Genomic DNA, 26,176 nt, shown 5'->3' on the forward strand with positions numbered 1-26,176 from the left:
ATCATTACTGTACCCTCCCTGATTTCCCTTACTCTTCCAATCGGAGGATCCCATTCAATATTCCTAGGCCTCACTCTCCAAAGGCCTGTAATGGAAGTCCTTGGTAACATGAGTGGTTTCACCCTGCTGGTGGGCCTGCTTCTGAAAATAACTAGGCATCCTCTGAGCATCACTGCCACCCCTGGTGATCACGCTGTGTGGGATAGTTTGAAATGTTCTATTTGTGAATGTCTAAACTTAGAGACTGGGGAAAGAAAAGCAAAGCAGGTGTAAGCCTTTTAATTGGGAGTTTCCCAAATGGAATATTCTGGGATTTTTTTCTCCCTTGAAAATAAAGCAAAAGCCATGCTGACATGTTAGATTTCAAACAGCAACTATCCTCTTGGTTCAAGTAAATAGTAAATAAAAAGTAACTTTGTAAGGCTGGGCACAGTGGCTCACACCTGTAATCCCAGCACTTTGGGAGGCAGAAGCAGACGGATCAGCTGAGATCAAGAGTTCGAGACCAGCCTGGCTAACATGGTGAAACCCCATCCTACTAAAAATACAAAAATTAGCCGGGTGTGATGGTGGGTGCCTGTAATCCCAGCTACCTGGGAGGCTGAGGCAGGAGAATCACTTGAACCCAGATAGTGAAGGTTGCAGAGAGCATCACTGCACTCCAACCTGGGCGACAAAGTGAGACTCCATTTCAAAAAAAACCAAAACCAAAAAGCAAAGAACTTTGTGTTAGTCAGCATATCCAACCAGAAGAATGTTCTGATGTATTAAACTTGTTTCTCTAAGTAAAATAAGGTAATTGAATCAAGGATAACTAGGCTCCCACTCAATCCTCTGTCTAAATTTTAGGGGAAAAAGCAATGAGGTTTCCCTGGCTCTAGATGGAACAGCCTTGAGGAAGAGGAACAGTGAGAAGCCGGCCTTGTTCTGATAGAGGCTTAGGACACAAACACAGAACTGCCCCAGAGGGTCTGAGCCCTGGTCACAGACCAAGACTGGTGCCCTCGCAATTATATCCATTCTGATTGAGACTCAACCCTATTTATCCAGTCCCCTTGGGATGGAAAAGATGGAACCTTTAGAGCTGAGTGTGGTCCAGGAGGAGCCATTAACACAGTAACACTACATAATCTCTAAGCTTGTTTATCCTGAGAGGAGGAAAAATGCTGCAGACTGTAAATTATTTACTTATGCTGCAAGTCCAAGTGGATTCAAGGCTTTCTTTGGCATACTGTCACTCACTAGCAATATAATATGCAAGAGAAAGGGTGGAATTTCACTGCTTAGCCAAGACTGGCCCATCTGACAGTATGTCTAACCCATGAAATTTGGATATGACCACAGGTGTGTGTTCTACATGTCAACGTTACAGCAGGGAAGGAGGAGGTTAAAAACCATCACTGTAAACTAGCATTTTTCAGATTGATTTATTGGAGTCCTAAATTTCTGCTAAGATGACTTAGAAGTCGCTGGAGCAGTGGTAAAATGGGAAACCCTTTTCTAGGGTCCAGAGAGAGGCCAAGCTGGGGCTCCGAGCTCTCCAATCATGGTATCTCTTCATACAGAACTTCTCTTTTTTGGGTGGGAATGGTGGCTTAGGCCTGTAATCCCAACACTTTGGGAGGCGGAGATGGGCAGATTGCTTGAGGAGTTCAAGACCAGCCTCGGTAACATGGCAAAACCCCATCTCTACAGAAAATACAAAAATTAGCCAGGTGTGTGGTTGCATGCCTGTAGTGCCAGCTACTAGGGAGGCTGAGGTAGGGGCACCGCTGGAGTCCGGGAGATGGAGGCTGCAGTGAACTGAGACTGCACCACTGCACTCCAGTCTGGGTGACAGAGTGAGACCCTGTCTCAAAAAACAAAACAAAACAAACAAAAAAATCAAAAAAAATCCTCTCTCTCTCTCCCTTTCTTTCTCTCTCAACAGACTTTGTTTTTTTAGGATAGTTTTAGGTTCACAGCAAAATTGAACAAAAACTACAGAGTTCTCATATACTCCCTGCCCCACTTCACCTACCCCACCATCAGCGTCCTACCCGAGAGGGGTGTGTTTATCACAGTCAGTCATGAACCTACCTTGACTCATTATGAGCGCTCTGAGTCCTTAGTTACCTTACTGCTCTCTTGGTGTTGTGCACTCTCTGGGTTTCAACAAAGGTATGATATATAGCCACCATTATGGTATCATACAGAATAGTTTCCTTGCCCTAAATGCTCTCTGTTTACCTATTTTGTATATTGGGATTCCACATAAGATTTCTTTTTTTTTTTTTTTTGAGACGGAATCTCGCTCTGTCGCCCAGGCTGGAGTGCAGTGGCCAGATCTCAGCTCACTGCAAGCTCCGCCTCCCGGGTTCACGCCATTCTCTTGCCTCAGCCTCCCGAGTAGCTGGGACTACAGGTGTCCGCCACCTCGCCTGTCGCCCGGCTAGTTTTTTGTATTTTTTAGTAGAGACGGGGTTTCACCGTGTTAGCCAGGATGGTCTCGATCTCCTGACCTCGTGATCCGCCCGTCTCGGCCTCCCAAAGTGCTGGGATTACAGGCTTGAGCCACCGCGCCCAGCCTTAAGATTTCATTTTGAAAAAAGTTCTACACACTCCATTGTTGAAACCATCATTCCAAAGGTTGACATTCCCCCATCTCCACTTTTCATAGCCGCCAGGACGCTCACTGTTCATTCAGACATTTGATCTCATCAGGCCACTTCCTGACAGACTTACTCTAACCGCCGTTTGTTTGGTAGCCTTAGTTGCCCCTTCACCGCCAACCTCTCGCCTCCTCCCAGGTGGAACCCGAGACCCGGGCGGTGATCCGGTGGATGCACTCCTTCAACTTTGTTCTTTCAGCCAATCTCCACGGAGGGGCGGTGGTGGCCAATTACCCGTATGACAAGTCCTTTGAGCACCGGGTTCGAGGGGTCCGCCGCACCGCCAACACCCCCACGCCTGACGACAAGCTTTTCCAGAAGGTATGTGGAGCGACTGCTTGTCCGGCCAGGGGAACTTGGGGCTCAGGAGATGAGCTTAAGGTCAGTAACAGACCCTTTTTCAGTGCGAGGCCACAGAAAATAATTGAAAATACCACTTGCTTGTGAGGTGCTTACAGTCTACTAAATGACATTTGGTTTTGAATAATAAGCCATAGATTCATAAAAAAGTAAATACAAAGAAAGCTTTATAGTAATTACCACGATGCAGAAAATACTTAGGCTAATGATGAGCAAGAAATATGCCTGAAGACTAATAGCGCGAGTGTCATTAAATGTGAATTTTGGGGGGGTCTAAAGTAGAATTTTATGATAATATATCCACATTAATGAAAAATAGACTGTGATGGTATTAGGTGGGGCCTTAAAGAAAAAAAGAAAAATAGACTACATGAAAAAGGTTTAAATAACAGTTCAAAACAGTAGAATAAAATCAATGTTGACATTAATTTTATATTAACATATAAAATGGTATAATATAATAAATTTGTAAATATTGGCCTGGTGCGGTGACTCACACCTGTAATCCCAGCACTTTGGGAGGCCGAGGCAGACGGATTGCCTGAGGTCAGGAGTTTGAGACCAGCCTGCGCAACATGGTGAAACCCCGTCTCTACTAAAAATATAAAAATTAGCTGGGCATTGTGACAGGTGCCCGTAATCCCAGCTATTCGGGAGGCTGAGACAGGAGAATCGCTTGAACCCAGGAGGTGGAGGTTGTGGTGAGCCAAGATTGCACCACTGCACTCCAGCCTGGACAACAAGAGTGAAACTCCATCTCAAAAAAAAAAAAAAGTACTAATATATTAATATGTATCTATATAATATCAATGAACATTAATGATATTAAGTATTAATCATTAATGTACTACATGGTGAATAGCACATTTGTTTTTTCTCCATTGATCTCACTTTGTCCACTGTATAGTAAATGGTAATGAAGGAGAATTGTAGAGTTCAAATATATTCCTCTCCCTCCAACACACACCTCTCACCCCCCAAATACACATTACTTTTCCTGGAGAAGTCTTGCCTTACTTACTCTTTGATTTATTTGACAAAATTCGGCTAGAAAATGGCACAAAAACAAGGAATCTTCAATGATCTAGTGCGACTCCTGACTTTGCACAAGAGAAAACTCAGCCCCAAGATAGTGACAAAATCGGAATACAGATCTCCTAACTCTAGTCTACTACACATATACTCTCTTAGACACACGGTCACATTCACACACATGCATTCACACATACTCACCTACATACACACACTCATACACACACACATACACACGCTGTCTCTATCCCTGATCCTATTTTCTTTCACTAAAGCAAATAATCCACTGTTTATGTACCTAGCAGGGCTTCTTGGCTTCACCCTCGTTGTGAGTAGGAGCATTGCCATTTGAGTTGGGACTCATCAAGGTCGTTTTCTGCCTGCTTTTCCTCTAGCTGGCCAAGGTCTACTCCTATGCACATGGATGGATGTACCAAGGTTGGAACTGTGGAGATTACTTTCCAGATGGCATCACCAATGGGGCTTCCTGGTATTCTCTCAGCAAGGGTAAAGAGAGTCCTGGGAACTGCTCAAGCTGAAGTGGAATAGTGCTCATTGCTCCTTCTAAATTCCCAGTTTTCTCAGGGAAACAATGGGAATAGCATGGAGTTTTGCACTCAGGTTGAGATCTGGAAAATGGGGAAGTCTCAGGTTGACATTTAGTCATCATCTTGTGATTCTTTAAAACTAAGGTGGGGATGGCTGGGCACAGTGGCTCATGCCTGTTATCCCGGCACTTTGGGAGGCCGAGGCAGGCAGATCACAAGGTCAGGGCATCGAGACCATCCTGGCTAACATGGTGAAATCCCGTCTCTACTGAAAATACAAAAGAATTAGCCAGGCATGGTGGCGGGCGCTTGTAGTCCCAGCTACTCAGGAGGCTGAGTCAGGAGAATGGCATGAACCCAGGAGGCGGAGTTTGCAGTGAGCCGAGATCGTGTCACTGCACTCCAGCCTGGGCGACAGAGTGAGACTCCATCTCAAAAGACAAAAACAAAAACAAAAAAACTAAGGTAGGGACACTTTTTGGTCCTGTAAAACTGGTGGTTTACACAGTAGATTAGTACATAGGAGGAAAATAATATAGTCACTTGTGGGATCTGAGAGTAGATTGGGTTGAAACCTGGCTTGCCCATGTACTAGTCATGTGGCTCTGGGATAATTACTTATTCTCTCTGTGCTTTCATTTCCTCATCTGTAATTAAGAATAATAAGGCCAGGCATGGTGACTCATGCCTATAATCCCAGCACCTTGGGAGGCCAGGAAGGGAGAATCTCTTGAGGCCAGTAGTTTGAGACCAGCCTAGGCATCATAGCAAGACCTCATCCCCCTACCAAAAAAAAAAAAAAAAAAAAAAAGCCAGTCACAGTGGTGCACACGTGTAGTCCCAGCTAATGGGGAGGCTGAGGTGGGATGATCACCTGAGCCCAGGAGGTCAAGGCTGCAGTGCATTGAGCCAAGACTGTACCACTGCACTCCAGCCTGGACAACACAGTGAGACTCCAAAAAAAAAAGCGAATACTTGCCTCATAATTTTAATATAAGTATTAAATAAAATAATACACATAAGGCATTTGGAAATGCCTGGCTTATAAATGTTGTAACTGTATTTTAAAAAGTAGCACAGATATATGCCTCACATAGCAACAGATGAGCAGAGGATCTGGCCTGGGCACAACCAGTTCCCCTGAAATACGCTCCCTGGACCCTGACTGCCTGGCCCCAACAAGCAGGGGTTTGCCATGGACACTGGCTATTGATAATGTAGGCTTCAAGAGCAGAAACCTCCACAAGAGACTTCTGTCCCTATCCCCTGGGCCTTCCCCATGACCAGGGGTCAAGATAGAACCTTTGTTTATGAACCTTCACTGGATTGAAGGATAGAGAAGAGTCTGGAGCAAGAAGCTGGGTTCTTTTAGGAATCATTCTCTAGCATCTGTCTTTCCCCATCCCCTCAAATCTGACCTGGCCATGGCCCAGGCGGCAGATTGGTGAGAGCTGAGTTGGTAGCTGGTCCTGTGGAGAGTAGAAGAGGTGCAAAACTGAGGAGTTGCCATGTACTGGGAGGGTAGACTGGGGACGAAAACTTGCTTGAATACAAGGCACTGCTGGGCGCAGTGGCTCATACTTGTAATCCCAGCACTTTGAGAGGCTGAGGTGGGAGGATGGCTTAGGGTGGGAGTTCGAGGCTACAGTGAGCTATAATCATGATGCTGCACTCCAGCCTGGGCAGCAGAGCAAGACCCTGTCTCTGAAAAATAAATAAATGCACACATACATAATTTTACATTTTTTTAAAGTTACTTTCTTTAGTTTGCATTAGGAAAGCAAAATATTTTTTGCCCTCCAAATTGAAAATAACCAACATACTTTTTCAAATTTCAAAGCATTTTTCAAATGCTTGTTCTTTTTTTCTCTCTCTCCTCCCTCTCCCTCTCCATCCTCTGAGACAGCAAGGCCCATGCCTCCACTGAGAATCATTGCCCTAAATTAAGCTAGTACAATTCCAAGGTCATTACATTTATCAAATTGATTCTTCCAACAGTGTGGTCTCTTGATTAGCATATCAGCATGAGCTGGGAACTTGTTAGAAATGTACATTTCTAATAAGTTGCACCCCACCTCATACCTACTGAATCAGAAACTCTGGGGGTGAAGCCCAGCAAGCTGTATTTAGCCAGAAGACTCAGCCTTCTAGGTGATTCTAATGCATGGAGAGAACCAATTTACTTATTTATTTTATTCAAGCATTTGTAAATTTGTATGGATACATGCGAAGTGTATATATTTAAGGGGTATATGTGATATTTTAATACAGGCATACAATGTGTAATAATTACATCAGAGTAAATGAGATGTCCATCCCCTCAAGCATTCATTTCTTTGTGTTACCAACATTCTAACTGTACTCCCTCAGTTATTCTAAAAGGTACAGCAAATTACTGCTAATGATAGTCACCCTTTTGTGCTATCATTTATTCTTTCTATTTTTTGTATCTATTAACCATCCCCATTCTCCCCACCCCCACCATCCTTCCCAGTCTCCGGTAACCATCCTTCCTCTCTATTTTCATGAGTTCAATTATTTAAATGTTTAGCTCCCACGAATGAGAAAGAATGTGCAAAATCTGTTTTTCTGTGCCTGGCTTCATCCCTGTTTTTGCAAATGACAGGATCTTATTTTTTTTAATGACTGAATAGTACTCTATCGTGTAACCCTGCCACATTTTCTTTCTCCATTCATCCGCTAATGGACACTTAGCTTGCTTCCAAATCTTGGCTATCGTGAATAGTGCTGCAGCAAACACGGGAGTGCAGATAACTCTTCAATATACTGATTTCCTTTGTTTTGGGTATATACGCAGCAGTGGGATTGCTGAATCAACTGGTAGTTCTGTTTTTAGTTTTTTAAGGAACCTCTATACTGTTTGGAGAGAGCCACTTTAATAGGCTATAGTTATTATTCTTCAACTTTCCCCATTCTTTCTGTAACAGCTTGCTTGTACTCATCAGCTTGAAAAGTAAGTGATACTTTTTTCTTATTTATTTATTTATTTATTTATTTATTTTGAGATGGAGTCGCTCTCTGTCACCCAGGCTGGAGTGCAGTGGCTCTATCTCGGCTCATTGCAACCTCTGCCTCCTGGTTCAAGCAATTCTCCTGCCTCAGCCTCCCGAGTAGTTGGTGCTACAGGGAACCACCACCACACCTGGCTAATTTTTGTCTTTTTAGTAGAGACGGGGCTTCACCACATTGGTCAGGTTGTTCTCAAACTCCTGACCTCAACTGATCTGCCCGCCTCAGCCTCCCAAAGTGCTGGGATTACAGGCACCCCGCTTCATTTTTATTGTGGTAAAATATACATAACGTGAAATTTACCATTGTAATAATTTTTAAGCATCTGATTCTGTATTATTAGGTACATTTATAATGTTGTACAGTCACCACCAGCACTCATCTCCAGAACTCTTTTCAGCTTATAAAAGTGAAACTCTATATCCGTTAAACAATAACTACATTTCCCCTTACCCCAGCCCCTGGCAACCACCATTCTACTTTTTGTCTTTATGATTTTGACTGCTCTAAGTAGCTCATATAAGTGGGATCATGCAATATTTGTCTTTTTGTGAATGCCTTATTTCACTTACCATCATGTCCTCAAAGTTCATCCGTGTTATGGTGTTTGTCAGAATTTCCTTACTTTAAAGGCTGAACAATATTCCATTGTATGTTTATACCACATTTTGTTTCTCGTTTATCCACCGATGGACATTTGGGTTGCTTTCACATTTTAGCTATTGAGAATAATGGTGCTACAAACATGGATGTGCACATCTCTCTTTGAGACCCTGATTTCTGTTCTTTTGGATATATAAACCCAGAAGTGGAATTGTTGGACATAAGGTAGTTCTATTTTTAATGTTTTTGAGGAACTGCCATACTGTTTTCCATAGAAAACACCACCCGTGCACAGGAGTTTCAGTTTCTCCACATCTTCACCAACTCTTACTTTTTTTTTTTGATAGTAGCCATCCTAATAAGTGCAGAGTAGTATCTCATGGTAGTTTGATTTGCATTTCTCTAATGATTAGTGATATTGAGCATCTTTTCATGTGCTTATTGGCCATTTGTATACCTTCTTTGGAGAAATGTCTGTTCAAATCCTTTGCCCACTTAAAAAAGTCAAGTTGTTTGGGTTTTTTTTGTTGTTGTTATTGTTATGTTTTAGGAGTTCTCTATGTATTCTGAATATGAATATCTTATCAGATGTATGAATCACAAATATTTTTCCCATTCCATGGTGGCCTTTTTACTCTGTTGACATTGTATTTGTTTGTTTGTTTGATTCTGTCATCACCTGTTCTGTCCTAGAGATACTGTCTTTCGATGAGCAAAATTTTTCCATTTTCATGAAGTCTAATCTGTGATTTTTTTTTTCTTTTGTTGCCTGTATCTTTGATTTCATATCCAGGAAATCATTGCCAAATTCAATGTCATGAAGCTTTTGCCCTATGTATTCTTCTAAGAGTTTTATAGTTTTGGGTCTTACGTTTAGGTCGCCGATCCATCGTGAGTTAATTTTTGTATATGGTGTTAGATAAGGCTCCAACTTCATTCTTTTGCATTTGGATATCCAGTTTCTCCAGCACCATTTGTTGACATGACTGTCCTTTCCCCATTGAATGGTCTTGGCATTCTTGTCAAAAATCCTTTGACCATATATGCAAGGGTTTCTGGGCTGTCTTCCATTCCATTGATCTATATACCTGCCTTTATACCAGTACCACATTGTTTTGATTACTGTAGCTTTGTAGTAAGTTTCAAAATCAGAAATTGTGAGTCTCTAGCTTTGTTCTTCTTTTTCAAGATTATTTTTACTCTTCTGGGTTGCTTAAAATTCCATATGAATTTTAGGATGGGTTTTCTATTTTTGCAACAAACATCATTGGGATTTTGATAGGGATTGCATTGAATCTGTAGATCACTTTGGGTAGTATAGACATTTTTAAGTGGGTAATTTTTAACCCAAATGAAATTGTAATGAAAATAACCATCCTAATAATGAGAAACATATTAAAAAGTAATTGACTTAATTGAATAATGTAGAAGATCAGAACAAGCAAGTATTTTTTAGAAGAAGAAGAAAATATAGCTGTCTTCTGCTTTTTCAGGAGTCTGTTTTTCTGGGATGGGTATTTTCAGATTAATATTGTATTCTTAGATAGGAGAAGGGATGTGAAAGCAAAATATTAATCACATTCCTGACCTCCCAGGTCTGAAGAACATTGTAGTTCAAGGAGAAAATCTGTTCTCTTAAAAACAATCCATGTGCATAGTCAATAGTAGGCACAGCTACTAAGCAGACTTTGGAAATGATAAAAGGGACAAGAAGTGAAATTCAGTCATGAAATGGAAAAAAACATAAAGGATGAAGATGACAAAAGGGACATTTAAGAAGAGAGGAAACTGCAGAGAGAGACGCATGTGAACTGGAAATTTGGGAAAAATTTTATGGAGGAAAGGAAGAAATAGAGGTCAAGAGGTAGAATAGAAGTTGATGAAGAAAAGAAAAAAAAGATAATGAAGGGGGTGCTGGGTATTTCCAACACAAAGAAATGATAAATGTTTGGGAGGATGGATATTCTAATTAGCCTAATCTAATCACTGTACAGTTTATTGAAACATCACTATGTGTGTCCCATGAATATGTACATATTATTAGGTGATGTACATGAATATGTACACATTATTATGTGCCAATGAAATAAATAAAATTAAAAGATAATTCCCAAATAAATAAAAACAGAAAATTTTAAAAAGAGAGAGAGAGATGAGATGGGGCATTGAGTGGGAACCTGGTTATGGGAATCTGTCACTGCCCTCTTTCCCTTAGGAATGCAAGACTTTAATTATCTCCATACCAACTGCTTTGAGATCACACTGGAACTGAGTTGTGACAAGTTTCCCCCGCAAGAGGAGTTACAGCGGGAGTGGCTGGGTAATCGGGAAGCCCTAATCCAGTTCCTGGAACAGGTAAAACCTCATTTGTTAACTCTCATGTTTGCAAAAAGAGAAGTGCTTCTCAATGGCAGACAAGGTGTTTCACAGGTTCAGGTCTGACTTTTGCTCTGACTCAGTCCAATAGATCTGGGCTGCTTCTTCCAATGAGATTTATTCATTCAACATTATTGAGCATCTGAACACAGTGGTTCACACCAGTAATCCCAGCAGTGTGGGAAGCTGAGATGGGAGGATCACTTGAGCTCGGGAGTTTGAGACCAACTGGGGCAACATAGCTAGACCCCATGTCTACTAAAAAAAAAAAAAAAATTAGCCAAGCATGGTGGCATGCTTCTGTAGACCCAGCTTCACAGGAGGATGAGGCGGGAGGATCACTTGTCTTGTGCTGGGAGGTCAAGGTTGCAGCGAGCTGTGATCATGCCATTGTACTCCAGCCTGGGCAGCAGAGCAAGATCCTTCTCAAAAAAATTATCAAGCACAACTATTTGTCAGAAACTGTACTATACGCTGTGAATTATGAATAAATAAGCAAATATCCCTGCCCATATGGAACTTACCTTCTAGTGAGGAGAGACAGGCAGTAAACAATAAGTTGTATAACATGTTAAAAAAGAAATGCTATGATGAAAGTCTTTCAGGGGAAGTGATATTTAAACAAAAATTTCAAGGAGGTGAGGGAGAGAAACATGCAGATATCTAGGGGATAAAAGGGTTCCTTGAAATGGACACAACTGCAAGAACAAAACCAACAAAAAGAATATGAAAAGTGCTCAGCATCACTAATCATTACGGAAATGCAAATTAAAACTACAGTGAGATTCCACCTCAAATTGGTTAGGATGGCTGCTATCAAAAAAACAGAAATTCACAAATGTTTGCAAGGATGTGGAGAAATTGGAACCCTTGTGCACCATCAATGGGAATGTAAAGTGGTACAGTCATTATAAAAAACGGCTAATGGCAATTCCTCAAGCAGTCAGAATTCCTATGTGCTCCAGCAATGCCGCTTTTGGGTATATATTCAAAAGAACGGAAATAAGAGCCTCAAAGAGATATTTGCACACCCATATTCATAACAGCATTATTTACAATAGCCAAAAAGTGGGAGCAACCCAGTGTTCATTGGTGGATGACTGTATAAATGAATGTGGTATATTCCAGTGGAATATTATACAGCCTTAAAAAGGAAGGAAATTGTCATCAGGTGTAGTGACTTATGCCTGTAATCCCAGCACTTTGGGAGGCTGAGGCGGGCAGATCGCCTGAGTTTGGGAGTTTGAGACCAGCCTGACCAACATGGAGAAACCCTGTCTTTACTAAAAATACAAAATTAGCCAGGCGTGGTGGCACATGCCTGTAATTCCAGCTACTCGAGAGGCTGAGGCAGGAGAATCGCTTGAACCCAGGAGGTGGAGGTCGCAGTGAGCCGAGATGGCGCCATTGCACTCCAGCCTGGGCAATGAGAGCAAAACTCCATCTCAAAAAAAAGGAAGGAAATTCTGACACATGCTACAACATTGATGAATCTTGGGGACATTATGCCAAGTGAAATTAGCCACCCATAAAAAGACAAACACTGTATTATTCCACTTATATGAGGTACTTAGAGTAGTCAAAATTATAGAGATGGAAAGTATTGATAGAATGGTGGTTGCCAGGGGCTGGGGGAGGGGATAATGGAGAATCATTGTTTAATGGATATAGGGTTTCAATTTTTTAAGATAAAAAGAGTTATGCAGATGGATAGTAGTGATGGTTGCACAACATTACAAATGGTTTTTTTTTTTTTTTTTTTTTTTTAGACAGAGTCTCGCTCTGTCACTCAGACTGGAGTGCAGTGGCACGATCTAAGCTCACTGCAACCTCCACCTCCTGGGTTAAAGCAGTTCTCCTGTCTCGGCCTCCTGAGTAGCTAGGATTACAGGCACTCACCACCATACCTGGCTAATTTTTGTATTTTTAGTAGAGACGGGGTTTCGCCATGTTGGCCAGGCTGGTCTCAAACTCCTGACCTCAGGTGATCCGCCCACCTGGGCCTCCCAAAGTGCTGGGATTACAGGCATGAGCCACTGCACCTAGCTAAATGTATTTAATAACACTGAACTATACACTTAAAATGGTAAATTTTATTTTATGTGTATTTTATCACAGTCTGTCACAGGAAATAAAAAAAAATTAAAAAAAAGAAAAAGAAAAGAAAGCCAGGACACCAGTGTGGCTGGACTGATCTCAGAAGTAAGGGAGAGAAAAGGTGGTTGGAGATGGGATCAGAGAGCTAACAGGTAGCTTGACAGACAGACCATCAAAAGAACTTTAGCTTTTGCTCAGAGTGAGTTAGGTTTTGAGTAGGATAGTGACATGATTTGAGTCAGGCTTTAACAGGATCACTCTGACCACTCTAATTGCGAAGAGATTAATTGGGGCAGGGAGAGAGGCAAGGAGACCAGTTAAGGGACTATTACCATCATCTTTGTGAAGATAAAATGCAAAAACATACGAGAAAGGGCTTTGAGACTCTAAAACACCATACAAATGTTTTATAATCATAACTATATACTTGTTCCTGCAGGTTCACCAGGGCATCAAGGGAATGGTGCATGATGAGAATTATAATAATCTCGCCAATGCTGTCATTTCTGTCAGTGGGATTAACCATGATGTCACTTCAGGTAGGTGGCCACTGCTTAGGGGAGGAAGGAAGCGTTCACTCCTGCATCTTCTTCAGCATAATCAAGGGGCCAGTTTGTAAGCCAGTGAAACTAGCAGGGGCGTCAAGGATGCTGGGAGTGGGGGCAGGGGGATGGAGGAAAGAAGGGCAATGAAAATGGAGACAGTAAATTAAGAGGCTGAATCAAACAGCCAAGATGTTTTAATGCAAAATCTTTTGCTTCTGATGCAAGCAATCCCTGAGAGGTCAGGTCCAGGAAAGACTGATGTAAATGTAACTTCTCCTCAGCATTCAGGAGTGGCTACCACATACAATTTTGTTAGGGGTATTTTCTGGGCTTAAGCCTGTTAATAGCTCACATACTGGTGTGAAATTGGGTAGAAAGAGGACTGTAAAACGGATAGTTATCCTTGTGGCTGACTTGGCATTTCTCTACACCTCCAATGGGAAAGTTAGCAAGATTCTTTCCATCATAGGCTTACTGTGGGGCAAGATTGATGGTGGAGACGGATCTTAGAGCTACCTGGAACCTCCTAGAAGAGCACAGAATTATGTCACAGCAGAATGGTGTTGTAAGCTGACTCAGCCCAGCTTGATCATGCACAATTTGTAGGATTTTTTGTTTTATTTTGCTTTTAATGCGTAACAGTAGCTACCAACGGTTATGGTTACAAGTAGATGAGATTTGCCTAACTCCCCACCTTTTTTTCTTTCTTTGAAAAGGAGTCTTATTCTGCCATCCCGGCTGGAGGGCAGTGGTGTGATCTCACTGCAACCTCTGCCTCCTGAGCTCAAGCCATCCTCCTACCTCAGCCTCCAAAATAGCTGGGACTACAAGCATGCAACACCATGCCTGACTAATTTTTTGTGTTTTTTGTAGAGATGGGGTTTCACCATGTTGCCCAGGCTGGTTTCGAGCTCCTGGGCTCAAAAGCCTCCCAAAGTACTGGGGTTACAGGTGTGAGCCACCACACCCAGTCCTCCGCGCAACCTTAATACCAGCAAGTCTCACCTGAATTTTACTACACTAACATTTATTACCTAGCAGCCGTTTCACGGTTCCTACAATCTGTTTAAGCTGGATGAACCCTCAGCTTTCTGTTCTTTAAAGTGATCTCAATGCATCTTACATGAAAGGTTCATTCAAGGCAAAAGTATTGTCTAAAGGCAGAATCCTGTAGCCTCACAGTGAAGTATCAGACAACCAGAGTCTGGACACAGGACTGTTTAGGAATCCAGACTCAGGAATCATCCTTTTTATTTGTTTTTTCTTTTTCCGTTTTTTACGGAAATGTTTCTGAGTCGTAGGAATCATTCTTATAAGCACAGCCTTCTTCAGGACTTGCTAGATTCTTTCAAGCAAAGTGATGGGGTCTCACTATGTTGCCCAAGCTGGTCTCAAACTCAAGCAATTCTTCTGCCTCAGCCTCCCAAATAGCTGGATTACAGGGTCTCTATTGCCTGGGCTGCAGTGCAGTGGTGCAATCAGGGCTTACTGCAGCCTTGACTTTCCAGGCTCAGGTGATCCTCCCTTCTCAGCCTCCCAAGTAGCTGGAACTACAAATGCATACCACCACGCTCAGCTAATTTTTTTGTTTTTTATTTTTTTTACAGAGACAGAGTTTTGCCCTGTTGTCCAGGCTGGTCTCAAACTCCTGAGCTCAAGTGATCTGCCTGCCTCAGCCTTCCAAAGTGGTGGGATTCCAGAAGTGCACACCTGGCTTTTGCTAGATTCTTATGCTCTGTCCAAGCAAGTGTGGGAATGTCTCTAAAACAGGCTAGCCAATCAACATATATTGCTGGGCACAGTGGCTCACGCCTGTAATCCCAACACTTTGGGAGGCCCAGGCGAGAGGAACACTTGAGGTCAGGAGTTCAAGACCAGCCTGGCCAACATGGTGAAACCCCTATCTCTACTAAAACTACAAAAATTAGCTGGGTGTGGCCAGGTGCGGTGGCTTACGCCTGTAATCCCAACACTTTGGGGGGGCCAAGGCGGGCGGATTGCCTGAGCTCAGGAGTTCACAACCAGCCTAGGCAACACAGTGAAACCCCATCTCTACTAAAATACAAAAAATTAGCCACGTATAGTGGCGTGTGCCTGTAGTCCCAGCTACTTGGGAGGCTGAGGCAGGAGAATCACTTGAACCCAGGAGGTGGAGGTTGCAGTTAGCCGAGATCATGCCACTGGACTCCAGCCTGGGCAGAGTGAGACTCTATTTCAAAACAATAACAAAAACAAAACATATTAAACACCACTGATTTTTCCAATAAGTGCCACTTTGACCTTCCATTGTGTTAATTAACAAATTATTAGGCTGGGCACAGTGGCTAATGCCTGTAATCCCAACACTTTGGGAGGCCAAGGCGGGTGGATCACCTAAGGTCAGGAGTTCAAGACCAGCCTGGCCAACGTGGTGAAATCCCCGTCACTACTAAAAATACAAAAAATTAGCTGGGCATGGTGGTGGGCAACTGTAGTCCCACATACACAGGAGGCTGAGGCAGGAGAATCGCTTGAACCCAGAAGGTGGAGGTTGCAGTGAGCCAAGATTGAGCCACTGTACTCCAGCCTGGGTGACAGAGCAAGATTCCATCTCAAAAAAAAAAAAAAAAAAAAAAATCATTCATTCACCAGTGAAAAAAACCCTTTGTAAACATTCATTATGTTACTTAGCAAAGCATCTAGTGTTGAGGAGAGAGAAAGCTAGCTGAAGCCCTCATAGGAGCTGCATCTGGAATGGGGCCTTTCTGATACAACACTCGCTCACCACTTCAGGATGCAAGTCCCCAAATTAAGAAAATGACAATCCCTGGGGTGTCATTTCAACTATCCAACATGTGTACTTTGCTGAAGTATTTTAAAGTAAATTACAGGCATTTAATAGGGGGCAGAAAAAGACTTCCTCATTGTTGTTTGTCTCAATGTTTATTGTATTTGTTATTTCAAATATTCATTGCTATATACTTAAAAAAATGAATTTTAAAGTCACTGTCATAACTGAGTCTAAAGGAATGGAAAGTCATTAGCCAAAATGCTCTTTTCCTGTTATGGAAAAACAGTCTTCTTTTGAATTTTATTTTTTCCCTTGCCATATTTTTGAAGGTGATAAAAGACATTTTTTTGTTTTTTGAGACAATCTTGCTCTGTCGCCCAGGCTGGAGCACAGTGATATGAGCCACTGCAACCAGCCCAATAGAAGCAATATTAAAAATAGGATTCTCACTGGGCACAATGGCACATGCCTGTAATCCCAGCACTTTGGGAGGCTGAGCTGGGAGGTTTGCTTGAGGTCAAGAGTTCAAGACCATGCTGGTCAACATAGCAAGACCCCATCTCTACAAAAAATAAAAATAATAAAATTAACCAAGCACAGTGGTGTGTGCCTATAGTCCTAGCTATTCAAAAGACTGAGGCAGGAAAATTGCTTGAGTCCGGGAGTTCAAGGTTGCAGCGAGCTATGATAACACCACTGCACTCTAGCCTGGGCAACAGAGTGAGACCTTATCTCAAAAAAAGAGATAGGACTCTCAAAATCGTATCTTTACTGGTCATGTAGTCCAGCCTTCCCACTGAATATAAGATTACACCCATACAACACCACCAGCAGCTTTTTAATCCAACCCAGGGCCGGCATGTTCAGTGGTGCAGGTTTTGCACTGTACATCTGGGTAGCCTTTCCAGGCTTCTGATCCAGTCAGTGCTTGTGTGCTCACAATTTCATAAAGCAGTCCATTCCTTTTTATGTAGCTCTGTTTCTCTCAATGGGTTTGTATCTTTTATTTATTTGAGACAGAATCTTCCTCTGTCACCAAGGCTGGAGTGCAGTGGCGTGATCTCAGCTCACTACAGCCTCCATCTCCCACCTTCCAGCAATTATCCTGCCTCAGCCTCCCAACTAGCTGGGACTACAGGCATGTGCCACCATGTCTGGCTAATTTTTGTATTTTTAGTAGAGACGGGGGTTTCACCATGTTGGCCAGGCTGGTCTCAAACTCCTGACCTCAGGTGATCCACCCACCTGGGTCTCCCAAAAAGCTGGGATTATAGGCATGAGCCACTGCACCTGGCCTCAACAGGTTTTATTTCTATCTAGCAAAATCTGCCTCCCTGCAACTTAAACCCATACTTCTCATTCTTGTTTCTTTAGGTAGACATCATTTCTTCACAGTGGCCTTTCAAAAATCAAAACTGTGGGCTCATGGAGTTTCTTTATTAGGCAAAACATTCACAGACCTTTCACCCTTTCCTCTCTCCTAGTGATCCTTTACTGGAGATGAGTTTGTATTAAACTGCAGGGTCTGGAATTACATTTAACACGTTCAGTGTAGAGCACAGTAAAACTCCTGCTTCCTAGGAGCTGAGGCCATACTCCTATTAAGATAGCCCGCAAATGATTTAAATCTTCGCTAGTTTCATGCTATTAAGAAATGCCAGGCTAGGTGCGGTGGCTCACGCCTGTAATCACAGCACTTTGGGAGGCTGAGGCGGGAGGATCACTTGAGCCCAGGAGTTTGAGACCAGCCTGGGAAACATAGTGAGAACCAGACTTTGTTTATTTATTTTAAAAAAGAAAAGACGGCTGGGCTCAGTGGCTCATGCCTGTAATCCCAGCACATTGGGAGGCCAAAGCTGGTCAATCACCTGAGTCCAGGAGTTCGAGAGCCATCTGGCCAACATGGTGAAACCCCGTCTCTACTAAAAATAGAAAAATTAGCTGGGTGTGGTGGTGCATGCCTGTAATCCCAGCTACTTGGGAGGCTGAGGCAGGAGAATGGCTTGAACCCGGGAGGTGGAGGTTGCAGTGAGCTAAGATCACACCACTGCATTCCAGCCTGGGCAACAGAGTGACAGAGTGAGACTCCATCTCAAAAAAAAAAAAAAAAGCCAGTGGGCTCAGTGGCTCACGCCTGTGATCCCAGCACTGGGAGGCTGAGGTGGGCAGATCACCTGAGGTCAGGAGTTTGATATAAGCTTGGCCAACATGGTGAAACCCTGTCTCTACTAAAAACACAAAAATTGGCTGAGCATGGTGGCATGTGCCTGTAATCCCAGCTACTTGGGAGGCTAAGACAGGAGAATTGCTTGAACCTGAGAGGCAGAGGTTGCAGTGAGCTCACATTGCGCCACTACACTCCAGCCTGGGTGACAGAGCGAGACACCGTCTCAAAAGAAAAGCTAACTGTCCAAACCAGGTCCAAATAAGGCAAACACCAAGCTGTAACCAATCTGGCTGTTTCTGTACCTCACTTCTGGTTTTTTTGTATTTTACTTTCCTTTTTCTATTCTTAAAGTCTCTTCAACTGTGCAGAGATAACTCTCTGAATTTGCTGTGATTCTGAGGGCCCAATTTGCAAATTGCTTTTTCCTTGATCAATTAAACTTTGTTAAATTTAATAATAATAATTTTTTTAAAAAGCCAAGCTTGTAGTCAGTTAAAAACCCCAGCTTATTTGGGACAGGTTTTTAATCAGTGGACTGAGTTATATCCTTGTGACTTTCAGGTGACCATGGTGATTACTTCCGGCTGCTGCTTCCAGGTACCTACACTGTTAGTGCCATAGCACCTGGGTTTGACCCAGAGACAGTGACTGTGACCGTGGGTCCTGCGGAACCAACATTGGTGAGTTAGGCTGAGTGTGATGGTGCACTATAAAGATCACTTATACAGTTGTACAGTCTATTTTGGAGGATAGTGTCCCACTCTGTCACCCAGGCTGGAGTGCAGTGGTACCATCGTGGTTCACTGCAGCCTCGATCTCCCAGGCTGAAGCAGTCCTGCCGTCTCAGCCTCCCAATAGCTGGGAGTGAGTATAAGCGCACATCACCATGCCCGCCTACTTTTTCTACTTTTTGTAGAAAAAGGATTTTGTCATGTTACCCAAACTGGTCTTGAACTCCTGGGTCAAGTGATCTGCCTGCCTCAGCCTCCCAAAGTGCTGAGATTATAGGCATGAGCCACCGCCCTTGGCCCTTACAAAATCTTCAGTGATTGTACAGCTTTCATCTTTGCCCAGCTTTCTTTTACGGTTTTTAAAAAAATTAATTGCTCGCACATCCTAATTTTTGTTCTGTCACTCTCCTATTATATCCTTACTCACTTCCTTTTGGCTTTTCCTCTTCTGTCTCACATAGCATAGTGATTCAAAGCACTGCCTAGTTCTAAATTCAGCTCATTTGCCCACAGACCTTAGACAAATTACCTAATCTCTCTTGTTCTCAGTTTCTTTCTCAGTAAATTGGTGATGATAGTGCCTCCTTCACAAGAAGCTGAAATGAGAACATGCACATAAAGCCTTTAGTATGCAGGGGCCAAATCAACTCTCAAAAGGCAGATTAATTGGAGAAAAGCCATACCAGTTTATTTTTATTTTATTTTATTTATTTATTTATTTTTGAGACGAGGTTTCGCTTTTGTTGCCCAGGCTGGAGTGCAATGGGGGCATGATCTCGGCTCTCCGCAACCTCTGCCTCCCAGGTTCAAGTGATTCTCCTGCCTCAGCCTCCTGAGTAGCAGAGATTACAGGCATGTGCCACCATGCCCAGCTAATTTTGGGGGTTTTTTTTAGTAGAAACGGGGTTTCTCCATGTTGGTTAGGCTGGTCTCAAACTTCCGACCTCAGGTGATCTGCCCACCTCGGCCTCCCAAAGGGCTGGGATTATAGGCCTGAGCCACCGTGCCTGGCCTGTGTTTTTTTTGTTTTTGTTTTTGTTTTTTTGGAGCATGTTTAATGTGCATACACAGGAGCCTTCAGAACGAAGGCCCAAAGATACAGGGGAAATTGTCCACTTTTATGCATAGGTTCAACAAAGTAGGTACAGCTAGGTATAAATGCAATTGGACAAAAAGTATCAGCTAATGCTATGCACTGAGTAAAGAAATCCAGCAAGGCCTGTCTGTCCAGACTCTTCTGGGCTCTCTGACCATGTATTTCTTCCTTCTGGGTGTGGGCCAGTACCCTCTCTGGAAAGAGGGTCTTATGACCTACAGTCAAACAAGGTAGGTCAGATATGTCCTCCTCCTCTTCCTCCTCCTCCTGCTTCTTCTCCTTCTCCTTGACCTACAGTCAAATAAGGTAGGGTCTTATGACCTATAGTCAAACAAGATAGGTCAAATATGTCCTCCTCCTCCTCCTCCTCCTCTTCCTCCTCTTCTTCTTCTTCTTCTTTCGTAGAGACAGGGAGTGGCTCTGTCTCTCAGGCTGTGCACTGGCACAATTATGGCTCACTACAGCCTCAAACTCAAGAGATCTTCTGCTTCATCTTCCTAATAGCTGGGACTACAGGCACATGCCACCATGCCCAGCTAATTTTTTTTTTTTTTTTGAGACCGAGTCTCACTCTGTCACCCAGGCTGGAGTGCAGTGGCTCAACCTCGGCTCACTGCAACCTCTGCCTCCTGGGTTCAAGCGATTCTCCTGCCTCAGCCTCCCGAGTAGCTGGGATTACAGGCATGTGCCACCATGTCCAGCTAATTTTTGTATTTTTAGTAGAGATGGTTTTTCATCTTGTTGGCCAGGCTGATCTTGAACTCCTGACCTCAGGTGATCCACCCTCCTCAGCCTCCCAAAGTGCTGAGATTATAGGCATGAGCCACCGCACCCGGCCTAATTTTTGTTTTTTTTTTTGTAGAGACGGGGTTCTTTGTGTAGCCCAGGCTAGAGTCCAGTGGTAGTCATGGCTCACTGCAGCCTTGAACTCCTGGGCTCAAGAGATCCTCGCACCTCGGTCTTCCAAAGCACTGGGATTACAGGCATGAGCCAGTGTGCTCCCTCGGCCGAGACTGTGCTCAGCCTAAATCGGTTAATTTCTTTAAGACCAGTTTTTACAGAGAAAGGCAGTGGGCTTGCATTCTTCTGTGCCACTGGTAAGGGCTGCCACCAGAGGGCGCTCTATCATACCTTCTGGTGCTCCATGGGCCCTGATCTTGCTTTCCACTCAAGGCCGCAAAGATCCAGTAGCTGCAGCTACTCGGGAGGCTGAGGCAGGAGAATGGCCTAAACCCGGGAGGCGGAGCTTGCAGTGAGCTGAGATCCGGCCACAGCACTCCAGCCTGGGCGACAGAGCGAGACTCCGTCTCAAAAAAAAAAAAAAAAAAAAAAAGATTCAACTCTCCAGGGCTTTCTTTTACAGATGGGAAGAGAAGCAAAGAACTTCTTTGATTCTACAGCCTGGATCTTTTCAGTTTTAGTTGTACTAAGATCTCAGAGCTAACGGAGCTCAGAGATCGTGGACACTAATCCTCAGATTTCTCAAACGAGGACAAAGTAATGAGGCAGTCCTATTTAACAGCCATCTACAGATCTCATTTCTCAAAAGTCAGCCTTTCCTAGGGCTGCCTCGCTCCTTCTGTACACAACCCTAGAGCTTACTAGACCCTCCCACCGCCTTTCCCTATTAACACAATGCAGTCAAGTCAACCTTGTCTTTTACTCTTTATTGAATAAGTACTATGTATGACAAGATATGAGAGCTTTCCAGCATTATCTCATTTAACCTTCACAACAACCCTGTGAGGCAGATGCAAGTATCCCCATTTATGGCTTACAGAAGATAAAAGAAACTTGTGTAATATCACATAACAAGTGGTAGGAGTCAGGATTCGAACCTATATCAGGCTCTCTGGCTCCCTTCTTAGCCAATGTGTTACTGTAACTCATACTAAGTGTACAACCTGTGTTTGTAGTTCCTTATTGTAACACAAGGATCAGGGGAAATAACTATGCTTTAAGTGCTTTGAGAATTCCTCTGGAATTTCCAGGTAGTTTCTTCCTCCATCCACTCCCCTAGTCCCATCTCCTAAATAATGTAAATTACTTCCCATTACTGTTGCAGGAAACAGAGAGTAAATCTTTCATTGTAGGCTATTAGCTGATCTGGGGTCCTCTTTCCCTTTTTTCTTGTTATATCCTAAAATTGAATGACTGGTAAGCAGCTACATATATAAGTTTTGCATTACCAGCAAGTCTGTTCAACGCCAAATTCAAACAACTGCACGTCCTCTTGAGTAACACACTCAATTTCAAAGAGTTTTGCCCCCTTTTTCGCATATTCTTTAAATAAATTAACATAACCCATCATTATGTCAAATATACTTAGAGAAGAAAAGATGTCTGTCATTTGGACACAATGTCCAGACAAAATAACAACTAAAAATCCATTTATTGATCACAAAGGAGTCTATCTCCCCTCCCAGTCTAAAGCAGATATCCATCTGTCTGGGAAAGAAAAAAGGAAAAAAAGATTGCCCAGGCGTGGTGGCTCATACCTGTAATCCCAGCACTTCGGGAGGCTGAGGCAGGCAGATCACTTGAGGTCAGGAATTCGAGACCAGCCTGGCCAACATGGCAAAGCCCTGTCTCTACTCAAAATACAAAAATTAGCCACGTGTGGTAGAGCATGCCTGTAATCCCAGCTACTTGGGAGGCTGAGGCAGGAGAATTGCTTGAATCCAGGGGGTGGAGTTTGCAGTGAGCCGAGACTGTGCCACTGCACTCCAGCCTGGGTGACAGAGCAAGACACTGTCTCAAAAAAAAAAAAAGATTGTTTATTACAGGGTTTCCAGCTTTAAAATGTGTCAGTCGGGTGCAGTGACTCACACCTGTAATCTCAGCACTTTGGAAGGCCGAGGCTGGCAGATCACTTGAGCCCAGGAGTTTGAGACCAGCCTGGGCAATATGGTGAAATCCTGTCTCTACAAAACAGGACGAAAGTTAACCGGGCATGGTGTCATGCACATGTAGTGCCAGCTACTTGGGAGGCTGAGGTGGGAGGATCACTTGAACCCAGGAGATGGAGGCTGCAGTGAGCCATGATTGCGCCATTGCACTCCAGCCTGGATGACAGAGTAAGACCTTATCTCAAAATAAAAATAAAATTAAATAAAATATCTTCCAGGGCCCAGTGTTCCCTTTGCTTTTCCCCAAGGCCTTCCACATGTGTCACCACTCCTTTCCTTTTCTTCTGTCCTTGCCTCATTTTCTTGTCTCTCTTCTCTCATTTTTTTCTGTCCTAGATTTCCATGTTACTAAATAGGAACTGATAAATAATACAGTACAGTTGGCTCTGATTCTCTCCTCCCCTCCTGGAGGAACTAGCAGAAAAATTGGCTATGAATTTTTGTGGAAGGGGCAGGAAATAACCCCACAGAGAGGCCTCTCAGTCAGGGGCATGTTTTTTAACTCCCAGCTGGCTTCAGGGGCTCAAGCTGTTCCAAGGGTGGGAAAGCCCAGGCCTGCCCCAGGGGAGTGTGGTTAGGACACTGTGCCACTCCCTCTCCTTCCTCTTCAGCCTGGGATAATTCTGCGACTCTTCCACACCCAGAATGTCCCACATTTGTCAGTGAAAAGTATCTTTCCATCTGCATGCCATGGCCAGAAGAGAAGTTGCAATGTACTTGAAAGGATGCATTAACATACATGGAAATTTCCAGTTTAAGAATCCAAGCAGGGTGTGATGGCATGTGCCTGTAGTCCCAGCTACTCAGGAGGCTGAGAGGCTGAGGCAGGAGGATCTTGAACCCAGGAGTTTGAGTCCAGCCTGGACAACATAACAAGACCCCATCTCTAAAATTAAAAAAAAAAAAAAAGTAAACTGAATAAAAGAGTCCATACCAACACTCTTTATCATCTCTACTATCTATAAAGTCAAACACATGTGGCAGAAGGTCTAGTTCTGAAGCACGGTGACACTTACCGGCATGCCTGAGCATGGCACCTGTGAGTCACCCAGGCAGCATAAAGGAGATTATTACAGCACTGTCAGTCATGGCTCTTGTCCTAAGTGGCAGTATTGGTGAAATCATGATTTAATGTGTAGATATGTTTTTCTTTCTTTTCTTTACTTTTTTTTTTTTTTTGAGATGGAGTCTCACTTTGTCACCCAAGCTGGAGTGCAGTGGCATGATCTCGGCTCTCTGCAACCTCTGCCTCCCGAGTTCAAGCAATTCTCCTGCCTCAGCCTCTTGAGTAGCCGGAACTATAGGCATGCGCCACCAGCCCAGCTAATTTTTGTATTTTCAGGAGAGGCGGGGTTTCACCATGCTGGCCAGGCTGGTCTGTAACTTCTGATCTCAAGTGATCTGCCCACCTCAGTCTCCCAAAGTGCAGGCATTACAGCCACCGTGCCCAACCTATTTTTTCTTTCTTTCTTTCTTTCTTTCTTTTTTCTTTCTTTCTTTTTTTTTTTTGAGATAGCGTCTCACTGTCACCCAGGCTGGAGTGCAGTGGCAAGATCTCAGCTCACTTCAGCCTCCACCTCCTGGGTTCAAGCAATTCTACTGCCTCAGCCTCCTGAGTAGCTGGGATTATAGGTGTGCACCACCATGCCTGGCTAATTTCTTTGTATTTTTAGTAGAGACAGAGTTTCACCATATTGGCCAGGGTGGTCTTGAACTTCTGACCTCAGGCGATCCACACCGCCTCAGCCTCCCAAATTGCTGGGATTACAGGCATGAGCCACCACACCCAGCCCGCTTTTTTCTAATACATATAAAATCAATGTATATTAAGTTCATCCAGTCACACTCTATCTATCACCAGTGATTGCATACCAATTTGGGGGGAACATTAGGCAAGTCTATATGACACCACCGTGCTTCTCTGGGTCACTGCTATAATAATTCTCCCTAGTATCCAGCCCTCAGAAACCGGAACTATGGCAAAAGATGGTCCAAATGGATCTCCTAGCTTCTGCTCTTTTCCTTCCAGGTTCACTTCCACCTCAAAAGAAGCATCCCTCAAGTAAGCCCTGTGAGGAGAGCTCCCAGCAGAAGGCACGGAGTCAAAGCCAAAGTGCAGCCCCAGGCAGCCAGAAAGAAAGGAATGGAAATGAGGCAGCTCCAGAGAGGCCCTGCCTGAAACCCACAGTGCCAGGCAACCCTTCAGAAACGCTTTGCTCCTGCTCTCAGATCAGATAAAGCATTCTTTCTATTTTATTAACTGGGACATATTTAAATACAAACATATTCAGAACAGTTCAGAATCGTCTCTGTCTGTTCCAGGGGTAAACCATCTCTAGGTCATCATGAAAGGAATTAGGATCTATAGAAAGGTGATGTGGTGGCCGGGCATGGTGGTTCACATCTGTAATCCTAGCACTTTGGGAGGCCGAGGCGGGTGGATCACCTGAGGTCAAGAGTTCAGGACCAGCCTGGCCAGCATGGTGAAACCCCGTCTCTACTAAAAATACAAAAAATTAGCTGGATGTGGTGGCACGTGCCGGTAATCCCAGCTACTCAGGAGGCTGAGGCAGGAGAATCACTTGAACCTGGGGGGCGGAGGTTGCAGTGAGCTGAGATTGCGCCACTTCACTCCAGCCTGGGCAAAAGAGTGAAACTCTGTCTCAAAAAAAAAAAAAAAGAAAGAAAGAAAAGAAAGCTGATGTGGTAGTACATAAATCTAGGGGTGTTTGGTAAGGTTTTTCCATACTGAGAGTCTGGTTTAGGCTCCATGCCAGTCTACACTGCATCCAGAGACTGGTTCTGGCTGGTTGGCAGCTGCATCTCCAGAATTTAGCACAGAGGTTGCAATGGACTTAGTGCTCAGTGAAGATTTCTGAACCATGACTGAAATGCTGAAGTAAGTGATCCATCATCGATGTTGTTCCCATAGCAAAATTAGGTGACCAGGTTCTTCTGAAATCCCAGAGGATCGTTTCAGCAATAGCCAATAGCATCTTAATAAGAACAGAATTTGACATGCAAATACCCAGTGACATGGCCACCCTTCTTCGTACATGGGCATTTAATAAATATGCATCTTTCAAAACATTTGCTGGATATGGAAATATAATGCAGCTGCCCCGAGGCATGGCTCTGTCCTGGCTCTGTCCCCAGCACGACACAGCACTCTCCCCCTCTTTGAGTTCCCCAGGAAGAACCCGTTTGTACTAAAAGCATTATTGAGCAAAGCAGATGTTACTGAAGATTTGGAAGGGATGT

General features: G+C 43.6%; 1 protein-coding gene across 2 annotated transcripts in view; it reads left to right on the forward strand.

The window, feature by feature from the left end:
* The window catches only part of CPN1 (carboxypeptidase N subunit 1), a 39,811-nt gene extending 14,601 nt beyond the window's left edge, over positions 1-25,210 (forward strand). The window contains exons 4-9 of one of the 2 annotated variants that reach the window (XM_033186046.1): positions 2,790-2,972; positions 4,439-4,550; positions 10,440-10,579; positions 13,137-13,236; positions 18,741-18,859; positions 24,945-25,210. In XM_033186046.1, the coding sequence (XP_033041937.1) occupies positions 2,790-2,972; positions 4,439-4,550; positions 10,440-10,579; positions 13,137-13,236; positions 18,741-18,859; positions 24,945-25,094 (804 nt within the window). In that variant the 3' untranslated portion in view covers positions 25,095-25,210. The remainder of the gene's footprint in view (positions 1-2,789; positions 2,973-4,438; positions 4,551-10,439; positions 10,580-13,136; positions 13,237-18,740; positions 18,860-24,944) is intronic. The other variant, XM_033186055.1, reaches the window with a different exon arrangement.
* Positions 25,211-26,176: the final 966 nt, after the last annotated feature.

The sequence above is a fragment of the Trachypithecus francoisi genome, unplaced genomic scaffold (assembly GCF_009764315.1).
Source record: "Trachypithecus francoisi isolate TF-2019V2 unplaced genomic scaffold, Tfra_2.0 Contig01579, whole genome shotgun sequence".
NCBI lineage: Eukaryota > Metazoa > Chordata > Mammalia > Primates > Cercopithecidae > Trachypithecus > Trachypithecus francoisi.